This window comes from Protopterus annectens, chromosome 3.part0, assembly GCF_019279795.1.
Source record: "Protopterus annectens isolate FY-2018-M chromosome 3.part0, PAN1.0, whole genome shotgun sequence".
NCBI classification, from domain to species: domain Eukaryota; kingdom Metazoa; phylum Chordata; order Ceratodontiformes; family Protopteridae; genus Protopterus; species Protopterus annectens.
Window position 1 is genome coordinate 391047421 of NC_056731.1, and position 26738 is coordinate 391074158.

Genomic DNA, 26738 nt, shown 5'->3' on the forward strand with positions numbered 1-26738 from the left:
GTTGTGGCCTAACTCCTCCACCCAAGAGAATCCCAGACGTTCCACCCAGTCAAAGGGATCACGCAACACTAGAAATTTCAATGTTGCTGGAAAAAGGAGTCATCCAACCTGTCCCCTCAGACCAGATCGGGTTAGGGACTTACTCAAGACTCTTTTTGGTGCCGAAAAAAACAGGGGACCTGAGACCCATCTTGGATCTCAGCCGACTGAATCGTTACGTTCTAAAGTCTAAGTTCTGAATGGTCACCCTTCAGTCTATTTTTCCGTTACTGGGAAAAGAAGTATGGATGTGCTCCATCGATCTCAAGGATGCTTACTACCATATCAAAATGGACAGGGCATCCAGGAGTCACTTACGCTTCCGGCTGGGAACCAGTCATTTCCAGTTTCGTGCCCTGCCCTTTGGCCTCACCACAGCACCCAGGGTGTTCACCAAGTGTTTGGCAGTGGTGACAGCTCACCTGAGACGTCAAGGATTCCAAGTGTTTCCATACCTGGACGACTGGCTCCTCACCACCCCCACCAGGCATCTTCTCATTCAGGCCAGGGAAGAGACCATCGCTCTTTGTCATCAACTAAGAATTACCTTGAACTGGGGAAAGTCTGCCTTGCTGCCCTCGCAGCGTGTCACATTTATAGGCGCAGAGCTAAACACCGTTCATATGCGGGCGTTCCTGCCTCAAGAAAGGATAGAGGTGTTGCAAGATCAGGTTCACGCGTTGCTAACCCTCAAGAAGGTTCAGGCCAGATGGGTCCTACAGCTCCTGGGATCCATGGCAGCCACCATTATGTTAGTGCCCCTAGCCAGATTACACATGAGACTTCTGCAGTGGCTCCTCTCTGCCCAATGGTCCTTTCAGAAACGTCCCCTGTCCCATTTGATCCTACTCACCGATCGGTGAAAACAGGACCTCTGTTGGTGGCCACGTTCCACCAACTTGAACAAAGGGAATCCCTTTATTTCTATGACTCCGGTTGCCACGGTGACCACGGACGCCTCCCAGATAGGGTGGGGGGGGCATTATCTTGGCAGGATGGTCCAAGGCACCTGGCAGGGTCACGAGGTACATCTGCACATCAGTGTTCTAGAGATGAGTGCGGTGTTACTGGCGTTGCAAGCACTGCAGAGCTCTCTTCCCCTAGGAACGATTGCGATTCACTCGGACAACATGTCTGTGATGTGGTACCTGAACAAGCAAGGGGGAACCAGGTCTTACCCCCTATGCAGAGAGGCCATGCGAGTGTGGCAGTGGGCAGTGTCTTCCCGACGGTTCCTAGTGGCAACTCACATTCCAGGGAAGGCCAATGTGATAGCAGACCGGCTAAGCAGATCTATTCTGATGCCTTATGAGTGGTCCCTGAACCGCCGAGTTGCGGAACAGATTTTCAACAGGTGGGGTCAGCCTTGTTGCGACCTTTTTGCCAATCCCCACAATACCAAGTGCAGCAACTTCTTCACTCTGATCCCCCCACAGGGGGAGTCACCCAGGGATGCTCTAGTCCACGATTGTCCTCCCGGTCTGCTCTATGCTTTCCCTCCGTTTCCTCTGCTACCAGGAGTGATCCAGAAAGCCATTTCCTCAGGAAGCAAGATGATTCTAATTGCCCCACATTGGCCTCGCCAAGTCTGGTTCTCCTTTCTTCATCAGTATGCAGTGGACAGTCCTTGGACTCTGGACCCAGCACCAGACCTACTAACACACATGTCGGGACAGTCCCATCCCTCCCTGCGGACCCTCATGTTGACAGCCTGGCTACTCCACTTCCATCTTTATTCAGACTTCATCGTTTTTCACCTGAGGTAGTACACATTTTATCTTCTTCTCATAAATCTTCTACCAGGAAGATTTACTCCAGCAAGTGGAAAAGATTTTCAATTTGGGCTCAGGCCAAGGGACTGGATCCTTTCACAGGCCCATCCCTGCTGTCTTAGATTTTTTATCCACACTTTTTCAGCAGGGTTCTGCTCCTGCTACCATTAAGGTTCAGCTGGCTGCTATTTCTAATTTTCATACCTCTTGCGAACCTCCTCTCATGGCTCATAAGCTATGTAAGGCCTTTTTGAGGGGCACCTTGTTGCTTTGGCCTCCTGTGTCAGAACCTATCATGCCATGGGATTTAAATTTTGTTTTACAGGCCCTGACTTCATCACCTTTCCAACCAGCTGCCACCTGTGAATTAAAATTTCTGTCTTGGAAGACTGCATTCTTAATAGCTATCACATCAGCCAGACGGGTGTCGGAGATTCAAGCGTTGTCCATCAAATCCCTGTATTTAATATTTCATAAGGTCAGGGTTTCCTTGAGACCTAATTCATCCTTTCTTCCGAAGGTAACCTCTGCCATTAATCTCAATCAGTCCATTGAGCTGCCAGTTTTCTTTCCTCAATTTTCCAACAAGGCAGAGTTTAAGTTTCATCAGTTGGACATACACAGGCAGCTTCGTTTTTACTTACACAGGACAAAACAACTTCGTAAATCTGACCAACTCTTTGTGTCCTTCTCAGAAAATAGAACAGGTTCCCCTGTTTCTAAGATTACAATTTCCAGATGGATTTCTAACTGCATCTCCTACGTTTACTCGTCAGCAAGCAGAGAGTTACTGTTCCCCGTCAAGGCTCACTCCTCCAGGGTTGTTTCCGCTTCAGTAGCTTATCATTCCAGACTATCCTTGGATGAAATTTGTGCTGCGGCCACGTGGGCTTCTCCCCACACCTTCATTACTCATTACAAATTAGACGTGGCTTCTAGGAGCCAGGCTTCCTTTGGTTCCACTGTTCTCAGGAGCATCTTCCATTGAGCCTCCCAGGATAGAGGTGCTGGGGACGCTGTCCCGTGAATAAGAATGTAGGCGAGATTGGACCACATAACATCTACAAGTTCTGTACTCACCATAACGTTTGATGTATGTGGTCCGTCTCGCCTCACATTCTTAAGTTCCCTCCCACTTTCCCCCCTCCTGGAGGATTTGGAGGCGACATCTGTCTTCAGTACCCTTCGGTATTGGTTATTTTTTCTTTGCTGCCCTGGTTATTGTTCTACTCTTTTGAACTGGTTGTGCATGAGGTGTGACTATGAGTTGCTGCAAACTAGATCTGGGGTTATGAAGTGGTGCAACATGGGATACCAGGTTAGCCCAGCCAATTAGAGACTTTGTGCTAGAAAAATATAAGTTGGCCAAGTCGGAGCCAATGTTCTGCTCCGAACCCGTGAGTAAGAATGTGAGGCGAGATGGACCACATACATCAAACGTTATGGTGAGTACATAACTTGTAGTTCCCTTCTTTCCTTCATTATCCAGAAAATAAGATAATTAAATTTCATTGTTAACTCTGTTGATAACTTTCACTAAAATTATGTATGACTTTAATTAGGTGGCACAGCAGATAGCGTTGTCGCCTCACAGCAAGAGGTTCCCGATTTGATTCTCAGCTGGGGTGCTTTCTGAGCAGAATCTGCATGTCCTCCCTTTGTTTGCATGGGTTCCTTCAGGTGCTCCAGTTTCCTCTCATATTCCAAAGACATGCAGTAGGTGGATTGGGCACTCTACATTGGCCATAGATGTATGTACATGCGAATGTGTGGTGTGGAAGAACGGCAGGCTTAACCACCTGCTGGTATAAACCTTGGCTCTAGATGATTGTCACTGTTGAGGTGACACCCAAATCCCATATGCAAAGAAATGAGAAAAAGGGGGTTGTGGATGGATGGATTAATTTAATTGTTACTGTTTTAATCCTTGCAGCTTCTGGGCATCCTGATAAAGTGCTTTATTTTAATTTTGGGTTTTTTTTGTTTTTTTCTTCTTCCGTTTGCTTCTCTTTATTATAGTAATACAGAAGCCTAGTAATGTTTGTTTACTGTGACCTTGACCATAGAGACAGTAGCATTGCATCTTCACTGGATGATCTCCCCTTTGTGATTTGTCCTACTGGGTTTATACTTCTGTGCCAACAGTGTAGTTTAGTACATATTCTAGGCTTTGTTTGATTCCTCCTGTTTTTATTATTCTGCATGGGTATTTTGTTTTGGCCCGTCATTACTTCCTACTTAACTGCTTGCAAAATATTCCTAGGATAGGTGTGTAGAGCTATTTAATTGCTTCTAAAGTTTTACAGGATCATAATGTGCTGAGTATAGTACTTGAAGCAGTCTCCCATTTACACCAACATCATCAGTGATTCTCTGTGTTCCAAATTTACACTTGAATATTCCATTTCTTAGGCTGCAGCTCTCACAGACAGATACTTCAAATGTTTACCTTTATGGATCTTAATGTTTATTTTCTAAACCCTTATTGGCCGTGATCTGTTTTAATAGTATATTTTACAGCATTGCGTAGGAGCCACATTACCAATTTGGATCAGTAACCTGGGTATAACCAGAATAATACATGGTAACTATAAGAATGCTTCAGAATACTTTAAAAAAATGGAAAGTAAAATAGAAAGACAGTATACAAAGGATTAATGGGATGGCATTTGTATGGCTCCCAAGTATGCAGCACAATCTACAAGGTTTAGGATTTCTGCATGGAAGTGTTTGCATAGGTATTTTTATAAGTACACTTCAGAGAATTTTTCCACAGGTACACAGCAATTGCTGGGTTTGTGATGGGAAAGAAAATGGTACCTAAAAACATGTTGTTTGGAAAGGCAGTGAGTTGATAGATTTCAGAAATTACCTTCTTTGTGCTTTTACATAAATGTTGGGGGGGGTGCAAATTGTTTTAACTGTGAAAATTATTCTTTTGAGCTGGGATATAAGAACTGAATTGCCTAGGCACAGTAAGGCCATAGTAAGTTTAATGCTGTCAGCTGCCAAAAATCAGTTACTAGAAAATGGAAATAATAAAAAAAAAAAAAACAACTGCAATTACTGAATGCTCTAAAGGAGATAAAATAATTTTAAGGGGAATCTTTAGAAAAATGAAGGAGCAGACAACATAGAAATGAGTGGACTATGTTGGGAGAATACATACAGAACAGTGCTCAGGAAGAGGAAGACAGGACTTGAGCAAGCTGTGTAATATTAATTTGAATAATAATTAAGACAGAAATCCTATCATACATGAAAAACAATCTTTGTCATATATTTTTTATAACTGAATGTGTACTCATAAAACTGTGGAATGTACGATGTTAATGAAAATATTTAAAAAAAATAATGTGGGCATAACCAAGTGGGAATTTTTTTTTTATTGAGGTACTCTCAAAAAATGCTCATGAGAACTGGTTCTGTCTTAATATCCAATTTATCCCCTTTCTGCTTTACCCTTATTCAGGTAGTTTTATAGGCATAGTTAGCTATGCCATAAATCACATGACAGCGTTTTCCACATCCATAGCTGTTGAAGGTGTCCCACAAGATTCCTCCATTAGTAATATAGCCACTACAATATGTATTGCAATGTATCTTTTATATATATGACTATGGGCTATAACTGTACATTCTCTACATATCGCAAGGTATCATATATATATGACTATGGGCTATAACTCCTGTACTAGTGCCCTCTGTATTTAATGTATGAACAAATCATCAGTCTGATGTCTGAATGTGACCAGTGAATGGTTCTAATTAATTTCCAAATGAAATCTGGCCTAAAGTGTATGTGTAGTAAATCTGCACTGTTCACTTGGATAGTCTCCAACATCTGTCACAGCTAAATAAGCTTTACACTCTATAGCTGCAGATCAGGGTTGTAATCACTAACCTACCAGGAATTTAGTCACTTCAGACTGAGCCCGTTGCCTTCTAGTGCAACATTAGCAGCAACAATTGGAACTTGACCAAAATTATTTTGTGTGTGTGCACTCGTCTATGTACGTGGGCACACACACAGTATTTTCCAGAATGAGGGTGAGTAAATGCAAATCTCCAGCATCATTGACCTCCCTTCCAAAGTTTATGATGCATTGCTACCAGTTAGTCAAACCTGAAAATCAGAACACACCTTAAAAATTAGTGTTTACGTAGTCAAAGGGTAGCAGTTTGCTCTGAGTAGTCACCCTTTGTGAGGTGCACCACACAGTAAACTTATCAGTAAGATGAATAAACCCCTAAACACATATGTAAAGTATCAGCCACACGCATTTAACTATAAGTAATACAGTTCCTTTCTTGGAATAAGTAAACATATTTCCTTTCAAAATAAATATGCAAACAGCATCTGTTGGAGGTATGGGCATTGACTGGGTTTCATCCTTGCCACCATTTCCATAAGATTGCCTCCCTTCGTGGCTGCATCTAACTGCATGTATGTAGTGTACTTTGCTGTCAGAGTCATTACTTATACAATACCTGCTTGGATATCATCAGTCTGTCTTTTTGCCCCCTTCCCAATCCAGATGAAACCTGGCCAGTGGTGCCAAAAAAGATGCCCCTCCCTGGTCCTAACCAGAGTGAACTGCCTGAGTAATGTTTCTGGCCAACAGCTGCAGGCTTAACAATGGTTATGTATGATTTAGTATTCCTCTTACCAGTGGTTTCTCCACCCTCTGTTAGAATAGGATATGTAAAGGCATTTGGGCTTGTGACAGTCTGGAGCAACTGCAATATTAAGACAGCCTACCAGCACTTGTTTGTATTTCATTAGCTCCCTTGCATGGCTTTTTTTTTCCATCTACTCACTGTTGATAGGTGAACTGCCCATGTCCTATCTGGTTGCACTGGAAACATTTTACTCTGAGACCTTGTCATATACTTCAGTCAGTGATTTCCCCTTTCACCTGTGTAACCTGCTCTGAACATTTAGACTGCTCCACATAGGTTCCCTTATACATGGGTGATGCTGGGTCTCCCTTTCTTTTTAATTATGCCTTGCTGATAGAGGTCACCTTTATCCCCTATTTCCTCAGCAGTGTTGCACCTGTGATCTGCTAACCAGCTTTGCATTTCCTCAAGCAAAACACACTGAGTGATATTTTATCATAAGGAATCTTAGCTTTTCATAAGCAGTGACTTGACATCACTTATCCATCTATGAATGCATTTTTTACAGTATAATCACTCGTCATCTGCCTTTCTTCTGTGCTCTCTGATTTTGTTTTTTTTTTTTTTTTTTAGTATTCAGGAGTCAGTTTTAAACATTTGAGGATGTTGTTTTCACCTTTAAGTGGTTAAATAATCCATGCTGTTCCTTTTGATGCAGCATGCATTGCTTTACTCATGGGCAGGAAAGTTAAAAGCTTCACCAGTTGCCCCTGATTAATTAGGTGTTGATTACATACAATTTTAAATATCTGAATAATGCTATAAAAGTATTCTGAAGAAATAATTTTGTCCTGACCCAAGCATCTAAGGTTTGTCTTTTTGCCCACCAGTATTCATGTGCCATTGATGAAGGGCTAGCATCTTCTTCTCATGCTGGTGCTGCTTCTATCCTCTTGCTCCTTTTCCCTTTCATGTACCATGACTAATTCCTTTCCACCTCTGCTTCTTTCTTTTTCTCCCATTGAATTTCAGACTGATTTAATCTCTCTTTTCCCCTTATAATCCATTCCTTTTATCTCCAGCTGTAGTCTAATTCCATTTGGGCTCTGAGATCATCTGGGGATGGGCTGAATTGCTTTTCTGTATGCTTTGCACCTGCACCTGCTGCTTGGCTGTCTTCATTTCATTGGGCTACAATTTAGAAGCACACAAGATTGCTATCATGTCCATGCAGTCACACTGACCATCATCTTCTAGAGTGCTTATTTTTGACTATTTCTTAACTACTTTGACTAAAAAGTAAGGTATGTACTCTGCAAAGTATACTGCTATACACACTTTTTGGTGACCAGAACTGTTTTACAAACTGTAGAAGCCTAATTTACAAAACACATCAGCTGTCTGCTAGTTAGTATGCAACAGAAAGGGGCTACAAGCTCACCTTTGCTGTAAATGTTTAATGTGTGACTCAACCAGCAATGAATCCCTTCAGTAGTCCTAGTTACTATATAAAAAGCAACTGGTCTTTAGGGTATATGGTAGATGTGCACTACTGTGTGGACTAATGGCCAACACTTGATACACTCAAATAAGCCTTACACTGTACAGCTACAGGTCACTTTACTGCTGTCGTCCCAGAATGAGTCCAGTGTCTTTCCCTACCTGTAGGGAATGCAATGGTGCTCATGTTTTAATTTTTAAAAATCTTCTGTTTAAACTGTAGCAAACTGCTTGCGACAAATGTAGCAAACAGTTGCTATAGTTTATACTCAACCTATACAGAGTACTACAGCATTCAGGTTTTAGTTAAAATATTTTTTCTTTTTAATTGTATAAAATGGTTTGCTACAACTTAGACCACACACAGACTGCAACACCACTTAGGTTTGACCACAAATGCAATAACAGCTTTTATAAGCTGTTATTGCATTAAAGAAAGATCGGCTGATCAAGTCTTCAGAACACGTTGCACCCAGGGCAGTTGGCCATCTCACCCACACTGTAGCTATTCTACTGAACACTAGTCACAAGCTTTAAAGGTAAATAATAACATTCTTCGTGTGAAATTATTAAGTTAAATAGTATATTTTCCAAAATACAAGCAGTATTCAACTAGCACAAGGAACTGAAAATAAGACATACACAGTCTTTTTTAAATATTATCCATTACTAACATTTAATTTAGAAATTGTTTCTGGCTGAAAGAAGCATTGTATCCTTGCCAGATAAAGAGTTCCTTCACACATTTACTGTGTTATTCACTATCTCCTAGGTCACATTATTTGGCAAATTAGGGAACATAGACACTTTAAATTTACCCCTTGGGTGAAAGATGTCCTTTACACACTTTTTGCTTTTCTCTTCACTGCTGCATAACAGTTTACAGAACCCATAGAAAACATACTACTTTAGTTCTGCCTCAGCAAATCTGTTACTATCTTTAACCTAGTCTCCTTAGGTAGCCGGTAAGGAAACCTTCCCTTAATTTCTAATGCTCTTGTTTCTCTTGCAGTTATAGTCTCGTTCTCTAGTTTTGATCCCGCATCTCCCCTTTCTGCCTCTGTCAAAAAGATACCAAGTCCCCATATACCATTGGATCACTACACTGTCCCCAGAATACCCAAGCTTAACATTCCCCTTATATGACAAACACTGTATAAGAGTATGTCTTACCTCTTTCTTCATAATTTCTTATTTGCCCTTAAAGTCCCTAAATTATACTTGTATTTTGTTCACTATTGCCTTTCATTTCTCATTTTTTAATATCCTTGCTTCTCTCACTGACATACAGTCATTATGATGACTGCATGATATTCTCTACCTTATTTTTATTGTTTTCATTTTCGTCCATCTCTCAAAAATTCACTCCCAAGCTAAATATATAAGCTGTAATTCTACCTTTTCTTCCATTTTACCTAAAGACTGTCCACCTGGCTTACTTAATATATTGTACATTCACCTTATTAAAAATAAATAAGTAAATGGACTGTTGGTACCAGGCACTCTATGAACTTCCTCCAAAAGAAACTTCACACAGAATGATAAGCTTAGCAGTTTCATCTTTAATGTCAGACTTGAGTATGTCATACATGATAATTTAATAAAAATGTTTCCTGTTTAAAGAAAAAGACCACTAAATCCATACGGTTATTTAAACATTGAACCCCAACATCAATCACTCTTTAACCAACCATTCTCTAACCCTCACCTTATTTCCTCAGTATATACCTAAATTCCTGTTATCCAGTTGTAATCATATTTTATTCTCTCTGCATTAAGACTAAAAAGTATGATTTTTTCAGACCTACCCCCTTCTTCATTTCTTGTATATTATTCCTCTTTTAATAGGATTCAGTCTCAAACCCCATATAAATGCCCCTGCAAAAAAAATCATAGCAATTCCTTTTCCATTTTTCCTGGAAACATAAAATTTCCCTGATATAAGCACGTTTGCACAAAATAAATGCATTTAAGATGTACACCTTCATATTACACAAATTAAAAAAATTCCACCATGAGTATTCTATTTCTTCCATTTTCACTTTCCACCAATTCAACATGTTTTCATTTCCTCCAAAGATATCCCTAATATACTAATTGCCTTCCTATTGTAATATATTCCATTCTTCTTTATTCATCCAAGGCCTTTGCTTTTTTCATTTATTCAGCCTTAAACTCATCTTAACTTTTCAATTCTTATAACATTTTTATTCATCCATTCTCTGTTTCTTGCTACAGTAACTAAGTCATCTGCATAAGATAGATGTTCATCATATTGATCAGTGCTGCAGTAGATTTAACTATATGGGTCGTATCCTGCCAAGGATTTAACAGCTAACCAGCTTCCAAAAATTAAGGGTACCTTCCACATCCTCAAACCATTAGGGCAGATAGCTTGTATAAAGTTCCTCAGTCTTTTAAGTTTTTGTACACTTATCCCAAACTTTGCCCAGCAGCTATATAGCATTAGTTAATTCTACTACTGATAAACATTTAGTTAATTCCAGTCAAACACTTTCAACAAGGATGGGGAAATTATGGGTAAGTATTGTGAAAAAAGTGTATGCGTCTACAACTTGATTTTCAGAATTTTGAATTGTCAGGCTCTTATGTTAACGGTATGAGGAATGCTTTGTTTGTATCACTGTTTATCAGGCGTACCTGGTAGCATTCTCAGGACCTCCCAGATGATGTAAAAAATGAGATTTTAAATTGTCCTTTGGATATTTAGTTTTTGGCCCCTGTGCTGCAAAGGTTATCAAAAAGTGTGATGAGCAGGGTAAACTGAGACAAGGAATCTCTAAGATTTTTGCAGCCTCCCTTTTCCAGATTTTTTAAGAGATTCACTAACCTAACCTCCAATTTTGGCAAGAAACAAAATAAACAGCATCAACAAAATTCTTGTAAAAAGACTTTTAAGAAGCAATGGCAAGGGGGTTCCAAAAAGAATGCAAGAACTCCCCCCCAAAAAAGTCAGAATGACTAATTAACCATGTTCCGCACTCAGCCTGGCAGTTCCTTTTCCCTTCCAGAAAGTCTCAATCATTTTCAGACATATGAATTCTGAAGATCATTCACCAAGGTTACAGATGACAATGGGAGGAAATTCTTCCTTTCTAGGGAGTAATTCCTCATCCACCAGACCAGACTCTTATTTTCCCCCAGTCCTTTGACATATGTTGTCTTAAGGAGTAATAGAAACAGTTCCTTCTTCCCAGTTTGAGAAGAGTTTTTATTCAAGGATGTTTTTGATGCCAAAGAAAGAAAATACTTGGAGGCCAGTTCTGGATCTCTCTTTCTTATACCAATTTGTGATAACACCCATGTTCAAATTGCTGTCACTTCACAACCTGTTACCTCTTTTACTAAATATTTAGAAGACTTGTTTATCTTTACAGTGTCTTTTTCAAAGTGTCAGAAATCTTGGGTGAGAGATCTCTTCCATAAGCTGGGATTCCAAGAGAACATTCAAAAGTCTTTTTTGAATCCATCACACGGGATTATATTACTGAGATGTCTGCTATATACTCAGACTTTGTCGCTGTGGGGGAATACCTCAGAATTCTGGGTCCCAGTGGCATCTGTGATTCTCATGATTAGCCTAGCAAGACTCCACATGAGAAAGGTACAATGGTATATGAAGTCTCATTGGTCTCAGCACCAACGCCCATTATCTTTTCAAATCCCAGTCTTGGGGGGGGGGGGTTGTCAGAAGAGAAATCGTTTGGTGGAGACAGCAAATATGCCTAAATCCAGCTCTCTTCTTCTCCCATCCTGCTCCAAATCAGTCACTCACAACAGATGACCTGGACTTTGCTTGCAGAGCAGTTTCAGGAGGGGTAAAAGTCAAGTGGTTCTGAATCATCTTTGGTCCCTTGAACCGCTTAAGTTTTTACAGACAATACCACAGTCATGTGTTACATTTACAACCAAGGAGGAACCAGGCCTTATTCCCTTTGCAGACTAGCCATGGGTATAGCTTTACAATACAATCTTATCTCTGCAAGCCTCTTACATCTTATCAGAGCAAAACTGTGTGATAGACAAGTTGAGCAGGACAAAGGGCAGACCCATACAAATAGAAACTAGATCAGGGTTCTCCCAAGATTTGATCCATCTGTGGGGAGTTGCTCAAAGAGACATCTTTACCTCCTTTCTGAATATCTTCATCATCATCAGCCCCCTTTATTCCATTTTCTACATCGGGTTGGTTTGTTGTGTTACTTGTTGCCATCTTTCCCTATTCAGTGTCACTGTCCTACCTTCTCCAACACTCATGCCTGACTGTCACAGGACTTCTCTCACACAGTCCATCCACCTTTTTGCTGGACCCCCTTGTTTCTTGTTGCCTTCTTCTTGTCTGTCCCAAATATTCTTAACCAGATTGTTTTCTGCTTTCCTTCCATATGCCTGAACCACCATAACCTGTTTTGTTTGATGTTTTCTGCAATTGGAGCTACTTTGGCTTCTGCTCTTATGTCCTCATTTCTTTGTATGTCCCACAGTGTGCAGCCTACCACCCATCTCAAGCAGTTCATCTTCATCACCTCTAGCTTCCTCAGCTGCTCTGCCTTTACTGCCCAGGTTTCTACACTATACAGTAGTACTGGTCACAACACCGTTTTGTTCACCTTACTTTTCAGCTTCTTTGGAATTCTTCTGTCCTACACTTCCTCCTTTTGACTTCCTGAGCAGGCAGCTGACACAATTCTGCTCCAGGACTCCATGCAAGAAGGCTTGGAAGACAAATGCCTTTTTTCCTTGGACAGGAATGTTCCTGTAAGCTTTTTCAGCACTTCCACTGATATCCAGGGGTACTTCTGAAGATTCTGAAGGAATCTCCCACGATCATTGTAATGACTGTTTACTGGCCCAGGCAACAGATGTTCTCCCTTCTTTTGGAAATGGCCAGGGGCAATTCCTCCAAGCTTCCTCACAGAATGGATCTACTCACACAAGAAAAAGGGTGTTTGATACACCCCAGCCCCAATCAACTTCATCTGACTGCTTGGATAATAGGGTTTTAATTCCCTTTAGGCACCTGTTTCTGAGAATGGTGTAGCAGGTACTAATGAAGGCAAGTAAGCTTGCTACTAGAAAATCAGATATTAGCAAATGGAAAAGGTTTTCTAGTTGGTGCCAGCAACATAACCAGCACCCATTCAGGGCTAGTTGTTCTCCATTTTTTTACAGTATTTGCATAAATTACAATTCTTTAGCCTTTCTTATTCCTCCTTCAAGGTTCATTTATTCGACATTTCAACATGTCTGCCCATGGATCCTCCTCTTTCAATGCATTCTCATATGAAAATGCTTTTGAAAGGGGTTTTGCATAAGAGTCCTTCACAAAAACTGGTGGCTCCTTCTTGGGATCTTAACGCTGTGTTCGAGACTCTAATACTTGCTCCATTTGAACCAGCTTATCAGGCTGACTTTTGAAGTTCTTAACATGGAAAACTGTTTTACTGATTGCTTTGACCTCTGCTAGAAGAGCATCTTAGTAACAAGCTCTTATGGTAAGTCAACCCTATCTTGATTTCCACAGAGACAGTGTTTCTTTGAGAAGTAATCATTCTTTTAGGCCAGAAGTGTTATCCAAGTTTCTTTAAGCCAAACTATCCCTCTCCCCGTGTTATTTCCTGAACCTAAAAATGGTGAAAGGATAACCCATACATTGGATGTCCACAGACAACTCGGGTACTATCTTGACAGAACAAAATCTTTCAGACCTTCAGATCAGTTGAGCATTTTTTGTGATGTTAAAAAAGAAGGGATAGCCTTTGTCAAAACAGACTGTTTCCAAATAATTGTCTCAGGTTATTACCTCTTGTTATTCTCACCACAACAAACTGTTGCAGGCAGGGTCAAGGCTCTCTGTACCAGTATATTGGCTTCATCTATGGGTTTTTAGAAAGGGTTGGATTCTAGAAGTAGCAGCTTGGTCCTCTGTCTACTTGTTCTTATGACAACATGGTATATTCAAGTTTGTTATTATATATGTGTGTTAAATTAGCAGATAAGGAAATGTTGAAAATAAATTGTATGAACTCATCATGATAAATGTTAGACAACTATCGCTCTACCCATCATGCAACAGTGATGAATAGAAAATAACTTTAGTTACCTTACACCTACCACTTAGCTTAGTTTTCTCACAAATGTAATTTTTTAGTAGATTTACACTATACTAATTCCAAGTTCTTTACAGTTGCCCTAGAGTACATGCAGATACTGTTATTTTTCAAAATTGGGTGTATAGATGGCTTATATAAAAGTAATAGATTATTTTGGTCTCCGAAAGATATTGATTTAAGATTAATCCCATGACTTTGAGATTTGTTTCGTATAGAGTTAATGTGACTGATAAAGATAACTTTGGCGTAATTAGAATACAAAGGTCTTTATAGACACATGTTTTAGGTAGGGTTTCTCAATCAGGCAATATGCAGTGTTTGACACTAGTTAGACCAAAGTACATTATTTGTTAGGGCTAAATCAAGTGTATTTTTCCTGACAGTTACAAAACTTAATTAGAAACTCATGAATTGTTAAGAACCTTTTACACTGTTACTTAAAAAATTGCAGTCATCTGTGTATTTGGAAATCCAGAAGTGTCTATTTGTAGGGCATATTAAAAGAACTAGATTGAAATGATACATTCTGAGGACTGAGCCTTGAGGAACTTCTGGCTTTATTGGAGTAAATCAGAATAGGTGTCCAGTACTGAGATACACTATATTCTGCCAGTAAGCCAGTTTTTTATCTAATTGAGTAGGTAGGGATTTTCTTTGTATAGTAGTAGTAAGTTATTGATATACTTGTAAGCAAGTGAGTTGAAATCTTTAGCAAAGTCCATGAAAACTACACCAACAGAAAAGCCTTGGTCAATAGTGAAGATGACATGGTCATAGAATTTGAGTACATTTATTAAAGTTGACCTTCCCTGATTAAACCTGATTTGATACAAGTCAGTCAGCCATCATAGTATTGTCAGTTTTTCACCCTTTTTAAATATTGGTGAGATAATAGATGGTTTCTTTTTGCATTATGTTAAATATTTGGTAGAGAATGGGTTTAATTATCTCCTGTACACTGTTAATTAGCACTGCAGGAATATGATATGGCCTCATAGATGTTTAGTTCCTATTTTATGTAAACTTTAAGTATCAAGTCCTTGAAACAAGTGAATACTGAAAAGTATGAGTGAGTACCAATCTGAGCTGCTGTGTGAACTAAAACAGTCAATATCTGAATAGAAGAGATTAAATTCATCAGCTGTCTCTTTAGAATTGTTAAGTAGTTTATCCTTAGATAATATAGATGATTAAAGTATGACTGACAATAAAATGTTTCTTTTTCAAGACAAATGATAATATTTTAACTCCAAAGGTACGTTTTTCCTAAGACAGAAAATTTCTTGTTTAATCAATTTATCTTATTCTTCTTTGTAGAAAATGGGTTGTTTTTGTATTTTTTCTAAATCCATTTCTTTTCCTTGTATAAATAACATAGACTGGTGTTGAACCCAAATTGCTTTGTTTTCTGATATCGCAAGAAGTGTCCTTCATAAGGTGTTGTAGAATGTCCTCTAACATTGAATAACTACCATCCTTCTTTATTAATAAATTAGTGAACAAGGAGACCCTATTAATACAGTCACATAAGCCAGAGAAATCTATATTATTGAAACCATACTTCTTAATTACATGAGGTGGCAGTCTTTTAACAAAAGAAATTTTGAGTAACTATGAGTTGTGGTCTGACATTCCCAAAGGGACATTAACATGTAACTCAAAACTTTTGTCTTCACAGAACCAAATCAAGAATATTAGAGTCAGGTGGATATGTGAATTAATTAAGTCAAATTGTAAAGCATACCAAAGTCAAGGAAATCTTGTTTGCATCATAAATTTGAAAAATAAGATAGCCAGTTGATCCTTAAATAATTAAAATAATTTCCTTTTGTTATACAAAAAGATCCGTGAAAGTGGTGCAATCCTGGTATTATCCTTGGATGTTTGCTTATATGAACAGATAAGTCTGATTATTTTTGATGGTAACTCTCCCTGGATGTCAACTACAGACTCCAAATATGAATTAATGGCAATGATGCTATATGTCATTTGATCAGATAGCAGTATGAGGACTCCCTCAAAATTCTTTGTCTGCCTCAGTTTTGTTCTATCCAGAAAATAAAGATTTTTCTGAATTCCAAACCTCTGTAATTATGACAGTGTCAGCATTTGCATGGTCTAGGATATGGGATGCATAATGGTATGTCAATTTCTTTTCCCATCTTCCAGCACACTTCATCCATTTCTGACATAAAAATTTGAATAAGTGCATTTGTTACTAGAACAAAATACAGATACTTAAAGGACACCTCTGAGTAACTCCCTTTCTTACCCTGAACTCTTTTACTTTCACCCATGAATTTTCTGTAACATATTTTATAGTTTCCAGTGTTTTGTACCTATTCCATTTGTCAAGTGCATTGTGAGTGTGTGTGTGTGTGTGGGGGGGGGAGTAGATCTTGTGAGAAATAAATATTGTCCTAGCTTTTTTGTAGACAATTTATGTGATGCTGTTACAGTAAAACATTTGTACTTTATTGGGAGGGACATACTGTGCTGTGACAGTCAGTGTGTGAAAAGAGTGGCAACTAATGTGTAGGCAGTTTTTGTAACTTCATACCATTGCTACTGCATTTGGATTCATTGCATAACAAGCATTCACATTTCTTTTTCCCTGAAGGATAAATACAGAACAACATAAGTATATTATACTTTTATAATATAATTAAAATACTTTTTTATTTTTTTTCTGAAAGTGATGCTTTTCAGCTTTTAAAATGTTCATATTGAAGAAAAAGAAAGCATTGTCAGGAATTGTGAAATGGCACTCAAAAATTCAACATACATCTATTTCATTAACCTTTGCAGATTAAACAAGGAGTTGTTCCATTGCATTTGCACCTAATTATACAACCATAACTGAATATCCAGATATGGTATCCAAAGAATTTAACTAGAAAGTGTCACACTGTTTCAGAGATAAAACAATGTATTGATATACACTACCAGTAGAAAATACCAGATTACCAAGTTGCATTATACTTTCCCATTAAAGATGTGTATAGGACTTGTGTTCAGGATGAAGAGTACGGTACATGTCTGATATATGGGAGACAGGCTTGTGTTTGACATAATAACAATTGACTCCAAACATGTATTCATTATTACTCAAATGATGGATTTTTTTTCCAACAAAGATAAAGGTTGATGAGGGATGCACAGGATTTCCCTCCCTGCAAAACAATCTTCTGTAGATTTCACACTTTCAGTGCTGTCCACAGTCAAGTGATTTCACTCCTTTGTGATCACAGTTTTGATATCTGATCACATATTAGTTGAAGGGTTGTCAGGGAGCCCAGGCATGCTTGCGATTTGACTCGGGCAGGCTCATTAAGCAGCTTTTCCATAATTACTTTTAATCACATTTTACTGTAACTGTGTGCACTTATATTGTACAAGCTGGCAGTGTACTTCAGAGTAAGTGTGTATGTGTCTGTGTTTTTCACTTTATGCTACTGATATGCAACTCTGGATTTGGTTTATATAAGTTAGATGGGCCAAGCCCCCTAATAAAGATTTCAGGGACCATGCCTTCCTGCAAAAAAAAAATGACTTTTGTATTTCTAGGCATTTTCAAGTTATGCTTTTCAGTGTCCAAAAATTAATGAAGCATATGTTGTTTTAAGACAAGGCAAACAAACATAGTAAAGCTGCAAGTCCTGGCTCTCCAACAGTATTGTTATTACATCTGAAAAAATGCTTGTATTCCAGTAGAGAAGTTTTTTTTTTCTTACTGTAAGTATGCCATATCCATAATTCTGTATACTGAAGGTGGCAATGTGGGGGATCAGATTCAATTCATTTTAATCCCTAAATTTAAAATAGCATTCTTAGGTATATTTTGTACATCTGTGTGCAAGTGTAATATCACAACAATTTTACTAAGATCTCACAAAGGGAATGAATTATAGTCATTTATATATGTGTACTAAATGCACAGTTTTATGAGCATTTGAAAGAGAAAGCCTGATATGTTGCATTATACGTAGCTTTGAGGATGGGTATTTTATATCTGGTCAATGTGAGCACGCAACACTTGTCCTGAGTATTTGTACTGAATTATGCTTAAATTAGAAGACAAAATCATATGTATTTCTCTATTGAAATTATTTTTTTCTTCTGAAATCCTGCCACCCCCAAAATTTCTTGATGTAGTGTTGCATGGTTAAATGTCCTCACTGATCTGCATTTAAAACTTCAAAGGCAAAATAGTAGTTTTATGTGCAGTTTGTTCTAGACACTCATAGTATAATTCCTTGGTATTTTGTACTAATACCTTTCAACGATGGATTGGGCTACTTCATTTCATACATAGGCATGCACAGTCACTTCTCAGCTACAATTTGACGTGTTGTAGTATATTTGGTTTCCATTAGTGAGTCATGTATTGTCTGTTTCAGGGTTGGGAATGCATGGTACATGTCCAGAATGCATCTATTGAGTTTGATTTACATGCATAGTAAAATATGTGCTTCTCAATAAAGGGAAACTTTCATTTCTTACTGAAATCAATCAAGCCATGAACAAAACTCCTTATAGTGAGGAGGGGGGCTTTGGGTGGAGTTACATTCCACACTGATCCAAGGGTAAAATTGCATCTTTAAGTGCATTTTGTAACAGTATAATTTCCTGGAAATTTTGCATGGAATTCTCAAGGAAAGATATATACTTGGGTCCTGAATTTAGGGTGTTCTGGGCATGTGAGGCTTGTATTGTCCGCCATTTCCATTAAGGGTAAGTACATTACTTCTGTTAATGGTGGGAATACAGCACATGTCCAGAATACATGTGTACTATATCATCAATGTAGCAGAAGTAAAAGGCATATATATTCGTTTTCTGTCACTGGATTAATACTTGCAGTTCCCCTTTCCCCAAATGTAGACATATATAGCAACACCTGTTACATGAAGGTAAAGTTTTTTTAAATGTCTTTATATCTGAAACCACCAACTAAGTGTAGTCTGTATGTAAGAGTCATGACAGAGCTCTGGGGGATTGGATAAGCAATTTGCTAGCTGTATGAGATCTGAGGTAGAAATTATCCATTTCCAAGAGAACTGAATTCCTTTAACTATTTCATATATATAGGAGCTGTCTTCTCTCTTCTGTTCTGCCATCCAGTAGAACATGTGGGTGTATTTCTACAGGAAATACCAAATTCTTCATATATTCTGCACTGAGTCATCTACAGTGACTTTAGGTAATTTTACTGGCTGGGATAATGATGAGTTAGTCCAGTTTTATGTTGATTTTCTCTACTTTATGTAAAATTAATACCTTTTAAAGCCAAACATACAATAGCAGGTAAAATTAAATTAAAACATTGTTGACAAGTAAACATTAAATAAAATTTCCATATAAATGCTAGAGTATGCTGTCTTAAAGAGGTCCATCTCTATGAACCTTGAGAAAGGGGCCTTCCTTTGTGGCGCACATCTAAATCTAGGACACAAGCATGGTAGGCAAAGAATAGCTAGTGGACATCTAAGGTTGCACTAGTGGTTTATCTTCAGCACAGCAGACCTGATTAGTTGTATGACAAAGCACCAAGCACTCTGTCAGGTAAGGAGCCTGCTCAGTTACTTGTGTCTTTTTATTCCAAAAGGTGTACCCTAATTATTTTATTTTTCAGAAGAGTGTCAAGATCATGATGCCAGGGTTAAAAAAAGGTTTCATTGCTATACCACTAACTAATTAATTTCTAATTAGGACCCACACAACACCCCCCCACTAAAAATTCTCTTTATATTCATTTAGTGTATTCTTGCAAATGATGTGATATTGTACATTGTGACATTAAAGTTGTTCTTTGTCTAACTGCTGCTGTTTGTGATGCCAAAAATCTAGTGGCTGGTTTTGTGATCTGAACATTTTTTGATAAGTCAGCGAATGTGTTGACATCAGTCTGAATCCACTTAGTCATTTTAGTCATGTTCAGGATTATATTATCTGCTTGTGTTGATTTGAATAGGCAAGAAGAAATGTTGCAGTGATGTTTGGAGGATGGGATGCCTGGACAAGCTTAGGCTGATGGAATATCACAGATTATGCCACTCCTTCTGAAATAAGATGGAAGAGCATTTATCTAGAGTTATTGCTGCTTCTCTGTCATTGTTCAGACACAAGTATGTAACTGAGTAGCCAGTTATTCTGATCACAGATATTTCTTCAGCTGTCAGTACACTGAAGGAAAAGTTCCAAAACAATTTTTGACAGCAGTTGTGTTTTCTTTTTTCTGCCCTTTTCTGCATCCTTAGAGAAAGTATATAAAATATCTCCAAGGTTCACAAACTTGTTTCTGCACAGTTTCTCATCAAATTTTAGGTAAAGGGAATTTGTCCACTAGACATGATTGCTATAGCTAATACTTGTGATGTAGCCACCTGGCCTTCTGTGTGTACGTGTATGAACCACCATATCTTGGATTTGTCCTCTTGTAGTAAAATCTCGTTTTGTAGAGTTGTCTTGAAAGACATATTGTCTTAAGAGTTCCCTGGGTTCTAGTTATTTGCTTTCTCTCAAGCTTGCCCTGTTAATATGCCTGAGAAAATGTCCTACTGGCTGACCTTTTTCAGAAATCGTCTCCAAGTAAGGTAATGCAATACTTAATGTATTTCTTGGTCTGCAAGAATGACTTTAGAAGTCAATCCATTATTAACCTTTTGTCTGTCTGGAACTCTCTACCACTGTATGCAGTTGAAAACCTAGGGATATATACCTTTGTGCTGAATCATTGTTGTGTTTCTTAAACCTCACCTAGTTTGACTGGAGGTCAAGAACTGAAGATTCTGTCATTGAGCATGCCTCTGTACCAGTATGCAGGGAACATGGTTTCTAGGAATGAGGGTGCTAATCATTTTACTTGTTTTCTTACCATTGGTGAAAGAGGACCCCAGTGGTTTACAAATGTCAGGGGACATTGCCAAAGATTTAGAGTTTTGGTGAAAAGTAATATATCAGTTTTATACTCAGTGCAAGATACAATTGTGAAACACACAAGATGATTTACATGTTTTATTCTTTATCTTACATTCTGTCTTTCATTTGCCTAGATGGTGCACAGTCCTTTAAAGTAGTGGTGTTCAACTGTAGACACATGTTCCACTTAGAGTGTCTGCGTGTTGATGATGAAGTAAGTAATAACATTTATTTCTAAAAGATCAGTTGTACCTTTAATCAAAGTAGTGTAAGTGCTGTGCCACCTTCGGATAACTTTAAGATATTGGTGTGCTGCTTTTTTTTTGTACAACTTTCCTACAGTCTGTATATTGTCCTTTTTTTGAAAGTAGTGTGGGTAGTCAAACAGTGTGCTTTTTCAAGCCAGTTGTTGATCTGTTGACTGATGACTAAACATGTAAACTATTATGTGCTCAGTACTTCACTATGATTTTAATACTGAAGCATTCCCATATTTCACACTTGTTTAATGGGTTTCATATTATCAACAAAGTTGTTTTAATGATGATAACATCATTATACATATCTTCTAAACTGCATTTGTCCATTTGTGAATGTCAAACGGAAACTGTGTGTGCCTTTTAAAACGTGCATGTTCCTGTTTTCTTTAGGTTTCATATAGCATAGTTCATACTTAATTTGCATCTTCTTTGGAGTTATTATTTTGTAGATTTCAGGCTTCTCACTGATCACTAGTATATGAGAAAATGTTGAAAACTCCATGTTTAAAATGTTCACTGTGCTTTTCTGCTTAGCTGTCCATCATAAGAAGGTATGCTGTACTGCATTTATGATCAGTGAACCATGCCAGTTGTCTCATTTTTAACTTTTTGTTTGTGTGCACAAATGTAGAGTGAGCTTTTGGGATAGTTTAAGTGCAGGAGAGAGCCATGTGGTAAGTTCAACTAAACCATCATCTAGTAACCAGGATTTGGGGACTTAAATTCTTTAATCTTCTCTTTTCAGCTACCTTCACCTGGTAACAGGCAGAAGAATACAGTTTAAGTTCAAATTTGCAGATGGCTTGCTGCATATTTTCAGTTGTCATCAGTAGCACATCTGAAAAGAAGACAAAAATTTCTATCTGGGTAATTGCTTTTAAAGTCATTCCAGTACAGACTACAGAAAGAATAAATTTAAAAAGGTTATCCTTCCATCTTATTACTATTGATCTTTCACCATTTTGAGATTATAATCAAGGTGCCAAAATCCACAGTTGTCTAGTTGGAGCTGCTTTCCCAATGAAGTCATACATTCTTCAGTAAACAGTTTAAGAAATAAATAAGTAAATATTAAGTAGTCATTCAGTCCTTCCTGCAGTCAGTTCACTTCAAAGGCAGACACTGTTGGTGTTCAATTCACAAATTTCATTAACCTTTTAATTTCATTTAATGTATTAACCTCTGATCTCTGATTTCCACGATGTCATCTCTACTCCGTGCATACACCTTGTGGAGAATAGATGTGTTCAGTAACCCAAACTACAACTCAGCTTCCCGGATCAATAAAGGCAGCCCTCCTTATCAAGTGGGTACCACCAATAATTCCACCTTGTGGTTCGAAGAATAATAATTCCAAAACGAACTCGACACCAAAAAGTTCAAAGCTTTATTACACAAAATAACTTCAGATTTAGCGCTTTCGTCTCCTTACCGGAGACCTCTTCAGAATCAATTAATAACCACCGACATCACATATTTATACCGTACTAATCACAGTTAATTGGCTTCAATAAGTCAATATACGTAAATTAAATCAATTGTCTTAGAAAATCTTTGTATCAAAAACTGTCCCAAAGGTAAACAATAACTAAATGATATAAATATTCTGCATTCCTCCGAAAAGGAGTGTATTAATGAAAATTAAAATTAACAAAAATATATATAGTCCAAAATATTATGCACATTGTACATATAAATATATATACATAAATATATGAATAAATGAATATGAACAATAAATGTATGACAAAAAATATAACAAAAAATATCAAATTCAAAAAATATATCAAAAAGCAATGCAACCTATCACAATCTAGTACCACACAGAATTTTCAACCACAGGTGTGTATAAATACTTGTATAAAAATATATATTTATATATATAGTATATGATAATATAATATGTAAAATTGATAGAAATGTTAAAAAATAATAAATAATATAGTATAATATTAAAATAGTAATGAATTAGTAACTATATTCACAAAATTGTATAGGTAGATAAATATCCATAAATGAAATATATAAATATGTAAATATATAGTATGTAAATATAAATGTATAAATGTAAAAATATAAAATATATAAAAACTGTGTATGTTTGCTATAAAAATACATGTTGTTTGGAAATCATAACTCTAATGATAATTTTGTTAATAACATTATTATTGTGTACTTTTTTTAGGGTCTTGCGATAGCAATTTTAAGGCTGGTGTGATAGATATGTGATTGTTAAGACCCTTCCCACTGCATGCATCCAGTTTTAACTGCCAAATCATTTCTCTGTACCCAAGTTTTGTATCCCAATCCCCTCCTCTATCAAAGACCTCTGCTGTCTCCAATACCCAAAATTTAAAATTAGCTTCCAAGCATATAAGTGAATGTCTATATAAGGCATTATTTTCATTTCTGCGATTAATATCCCTGATGTGTTCATAAATTCACCTTCTTAGATGTCTTTCTGTCTTGCCTATATAGAAACTCCAACAGAATTTACAGTAAGCTAAATATACAACTCCCTTAGTGTAACAGCTACTATATTTTTTAGCCTTTAAGGTTGATCTTATACTGGAAATGTTTTATTCTTTTTGACCCGCAATAAAGGGACATTGTGGACATCTTCCACATTGAAACGTACCCCTTTTGTTACAAGTATTACTAGGGATTTTTTCCATCTTCCCTTCTTTATTCTTTTCCAGAATATTTTTCAAATTCTCATTCCTTCTATAACTGTAGGTCAACGTGTTCTGGAAAACCGTTACTCTAGTAGGCATGGATCTAAACATATCCCATGTGTCGTTAATACATTTTTTGAGCCATCCAATGCCTTTATAGTAGGTTAAAGTCAAATAAGGCAATGTCTTAGATTTAATAATATCTTTATGACCTGCATTTTCTTTATTTTCCTTTTCCGAGGTCACCCCATGTTGTAATCAGATCTAAGTAGGGGTGTATATATAGTATCCCTTCTTTCTATCACAAATTTTTTAATAGTCTGTGTTAATTCATAGGGGTAACCTCTTTGATGAAACATATTTTGCAAATTATGCAATTCCTTTAGAAATACTTCATTTTCTGTTGTCATCCTAGCAGCACGAATCATTTGTCCCTTCACAACATTCTTTTTCAGCTGGATGGGGATGGTCACTATCAAAATGGAGGTATGCATTAGAAAAATTATTTTTCCGATAAATAGTAGACTTGTATCTTTTAGCTGTCTTATCCTTATATAATTTTACATCAAGGTAATGAATTTCATTTGTATAAGTCTCATGTGTGAAACTAAGGAAAGTGGTACTATCATTAATAAATACGATAAATTCTTCAATGATAGATTCCAGACCTTCCCATAAAATAAATATATCATCCAAAAATCGAAAGTAACTTGTAATATGTTGGGAGAACTCTGATACAAACACATAATGCCTTTCCCAATATAACAAAATCATGTTAGCATAAGTGGGGGCGCAAGCTGCCCCCATGGCTACTACTTCAGTTCGGTGATAATAATCACCTTGGAAGAAAATATAATTGTTCCTTAGTACTAACTCCATATTTTCCAACACTATCTTAAATTCATCTGATTGTAAAAAATCCATTTCTATCAAAATCTTTTCAAACCAATCCATGCCTATATAGTGAGGTATAACAGTAAATAGATCTTTAACATCAATAGTAATAAATATAGCTCTATCATTGTATGTCACCTTGCTGATTTTCTGTAAAAAGTCCCATGAATCAACTAAAATATGTTGATATTTAGTGTGGTAACCCTTCAATTTAGTATCTATGTATATAGCTAGAGATTGTGTCTTGGAGCCTTGGGATGACACAATAGGTCTCATGGGCAGGTCATAAACACATTTATGTGTTTTGGGTATGCCAAAAATTGCAGGAATGACTGTCTTCTTAACCTTCAAAAAATCATGTAAATCCAAATCAATAAGACCCTGCAACAAATTGTCTAGAATGTAATCAATTTTCTGATATGAAATGTTAATTTCATTTTTGGAAACCAAAGTATAACTTGCACTGTTATTGAGTATATCAAGCATCTTTCTAGTATAATCCCACTGGTCCATGAGGACCATGCCTCCACCCTTGTCTGGTTTCATCACCCGTATTCTGTCATTATATCTAAGTTCACTAACTTAATAATAAGCTTAATTTCATCTTGAGTTAAATTGCTTTCTTGTCTCCCTACATTCTGGAAATAATTACTTCTAATTTGTTTCATAAGTATATTTTCAAAATTCATAATATAATGCTGCATTGGGGGGGGGGGTTAAATGTGCTATGTCTTTTTAAAGATCCTTTTCCATAACTGGATCCTTCATCTTTAAAAATTGCAGTAAAATTAAATTTTCTCGTAAACATTTTAATATCTAATAAAATACGATCAATACTAGGTATTCTGCGTGGTACGAAAGTAAAACCTTTGGTAAACAGTTGAAAAAATGTCTTGTTTATTACAATATCAGTATAATTAAAAATATTAAAATTGTCTAAAGAATGTATGATAGAAGTGGCTTCTATGTCATTCTGTATGTTATCAAGGGAAGAGCTAGTAGAAAGACCAACATTGTGGTCTTCTACTGCTTGTATGTTCTTCTGTTGTTGGAAATGTGTTGATATTCTCCCGCTATCTGAGCATATGATTGTCGTTGGGGGGCTCGGTTCTTTATCCTTTCGGATCTCCTGGGCCCTATCTCCCCTAAAGGGATGTTGTCGTCTCCGTGGTAAATGTTATCTTGGTGTACCTCATAATTTCCCCCAAAACCACCCTCTGGGTGAAAGTTAGTGTTAATAAATTCTGCAGAGTCTGTTCGTTCTTCCCTCCTGTAGTTGCCTGGACTATGTGGCGGAACCGAATTAGGCTTAAAATAAAACCCTCTAGTTTGGAATGATTTCTTGTTATCAGCTCTGTATGCTATACCAGACCAGTACTCGTTTAAATCCCTCTTTAACTTAAATAATTTCCTATTATAGTTACGAGATATTGTATTGTCAACATCTTGTATTGTTCTAAAGTACACAGTCTTGTATTCTTCCACTGAAAAGAGTAAATCGCCTGTAATCTCTTTATAAAATTTATCTATTTCTACCTTATCTAGCTCTATTCTGTTCTCATTATACTTTATTAATATTCGTATAATAGCCAAACCACATTCATTAAACACATTACTTATGTTCTTAAACAGATCATTGTCATCATTATAGTTGATGTTGCTAGGAAATTTATTAATCCTAAGTCCTTTAGGGACAATATTGTCATTGAGACATTTATTAAAATACCAGTTTTCCACTACTAAACTTTTATATCTCGTAAGTAATTGTTTTAGAGTCTTACATTTCTCTTTATAGGTCGTGTTGTTTTTTCGTTCATTTTCCATCACCTTCGTAGGATTGTTGAACGATTTATTTAACCAAGTTTGAAAGTCCATATTATGATAGTTAGAAAAACTATTCACCCTATGGTGGACAGACCC

The 26738-nt window shown here is 37.2% G+C and overlaps 1 protein-coding gene across 2 annotated transcripts in view; it reads left to right on the forward strand.

The window, feature by feature from the left end:
* The window catches only part of VPS41 (VPS41 subunit of HOPS complex), a 2347711-nt gene that overhangs the window by 2256155 nt on the left and 64818 nt on the right, over positions 1-26738 (forward strand). For both annotated transcript variants that reach the window (XM_044064839.1, XM_044064840.1), the window contains exon 28: positions 21124-21203. In XM_044064839.1, coding sequence (XP_043920774.1) covers positions 21124-21203 — 80 coding nt within the window. The remainder of the gene's footprint in view (positions 1-21123; positions 21204-26738) is intronic.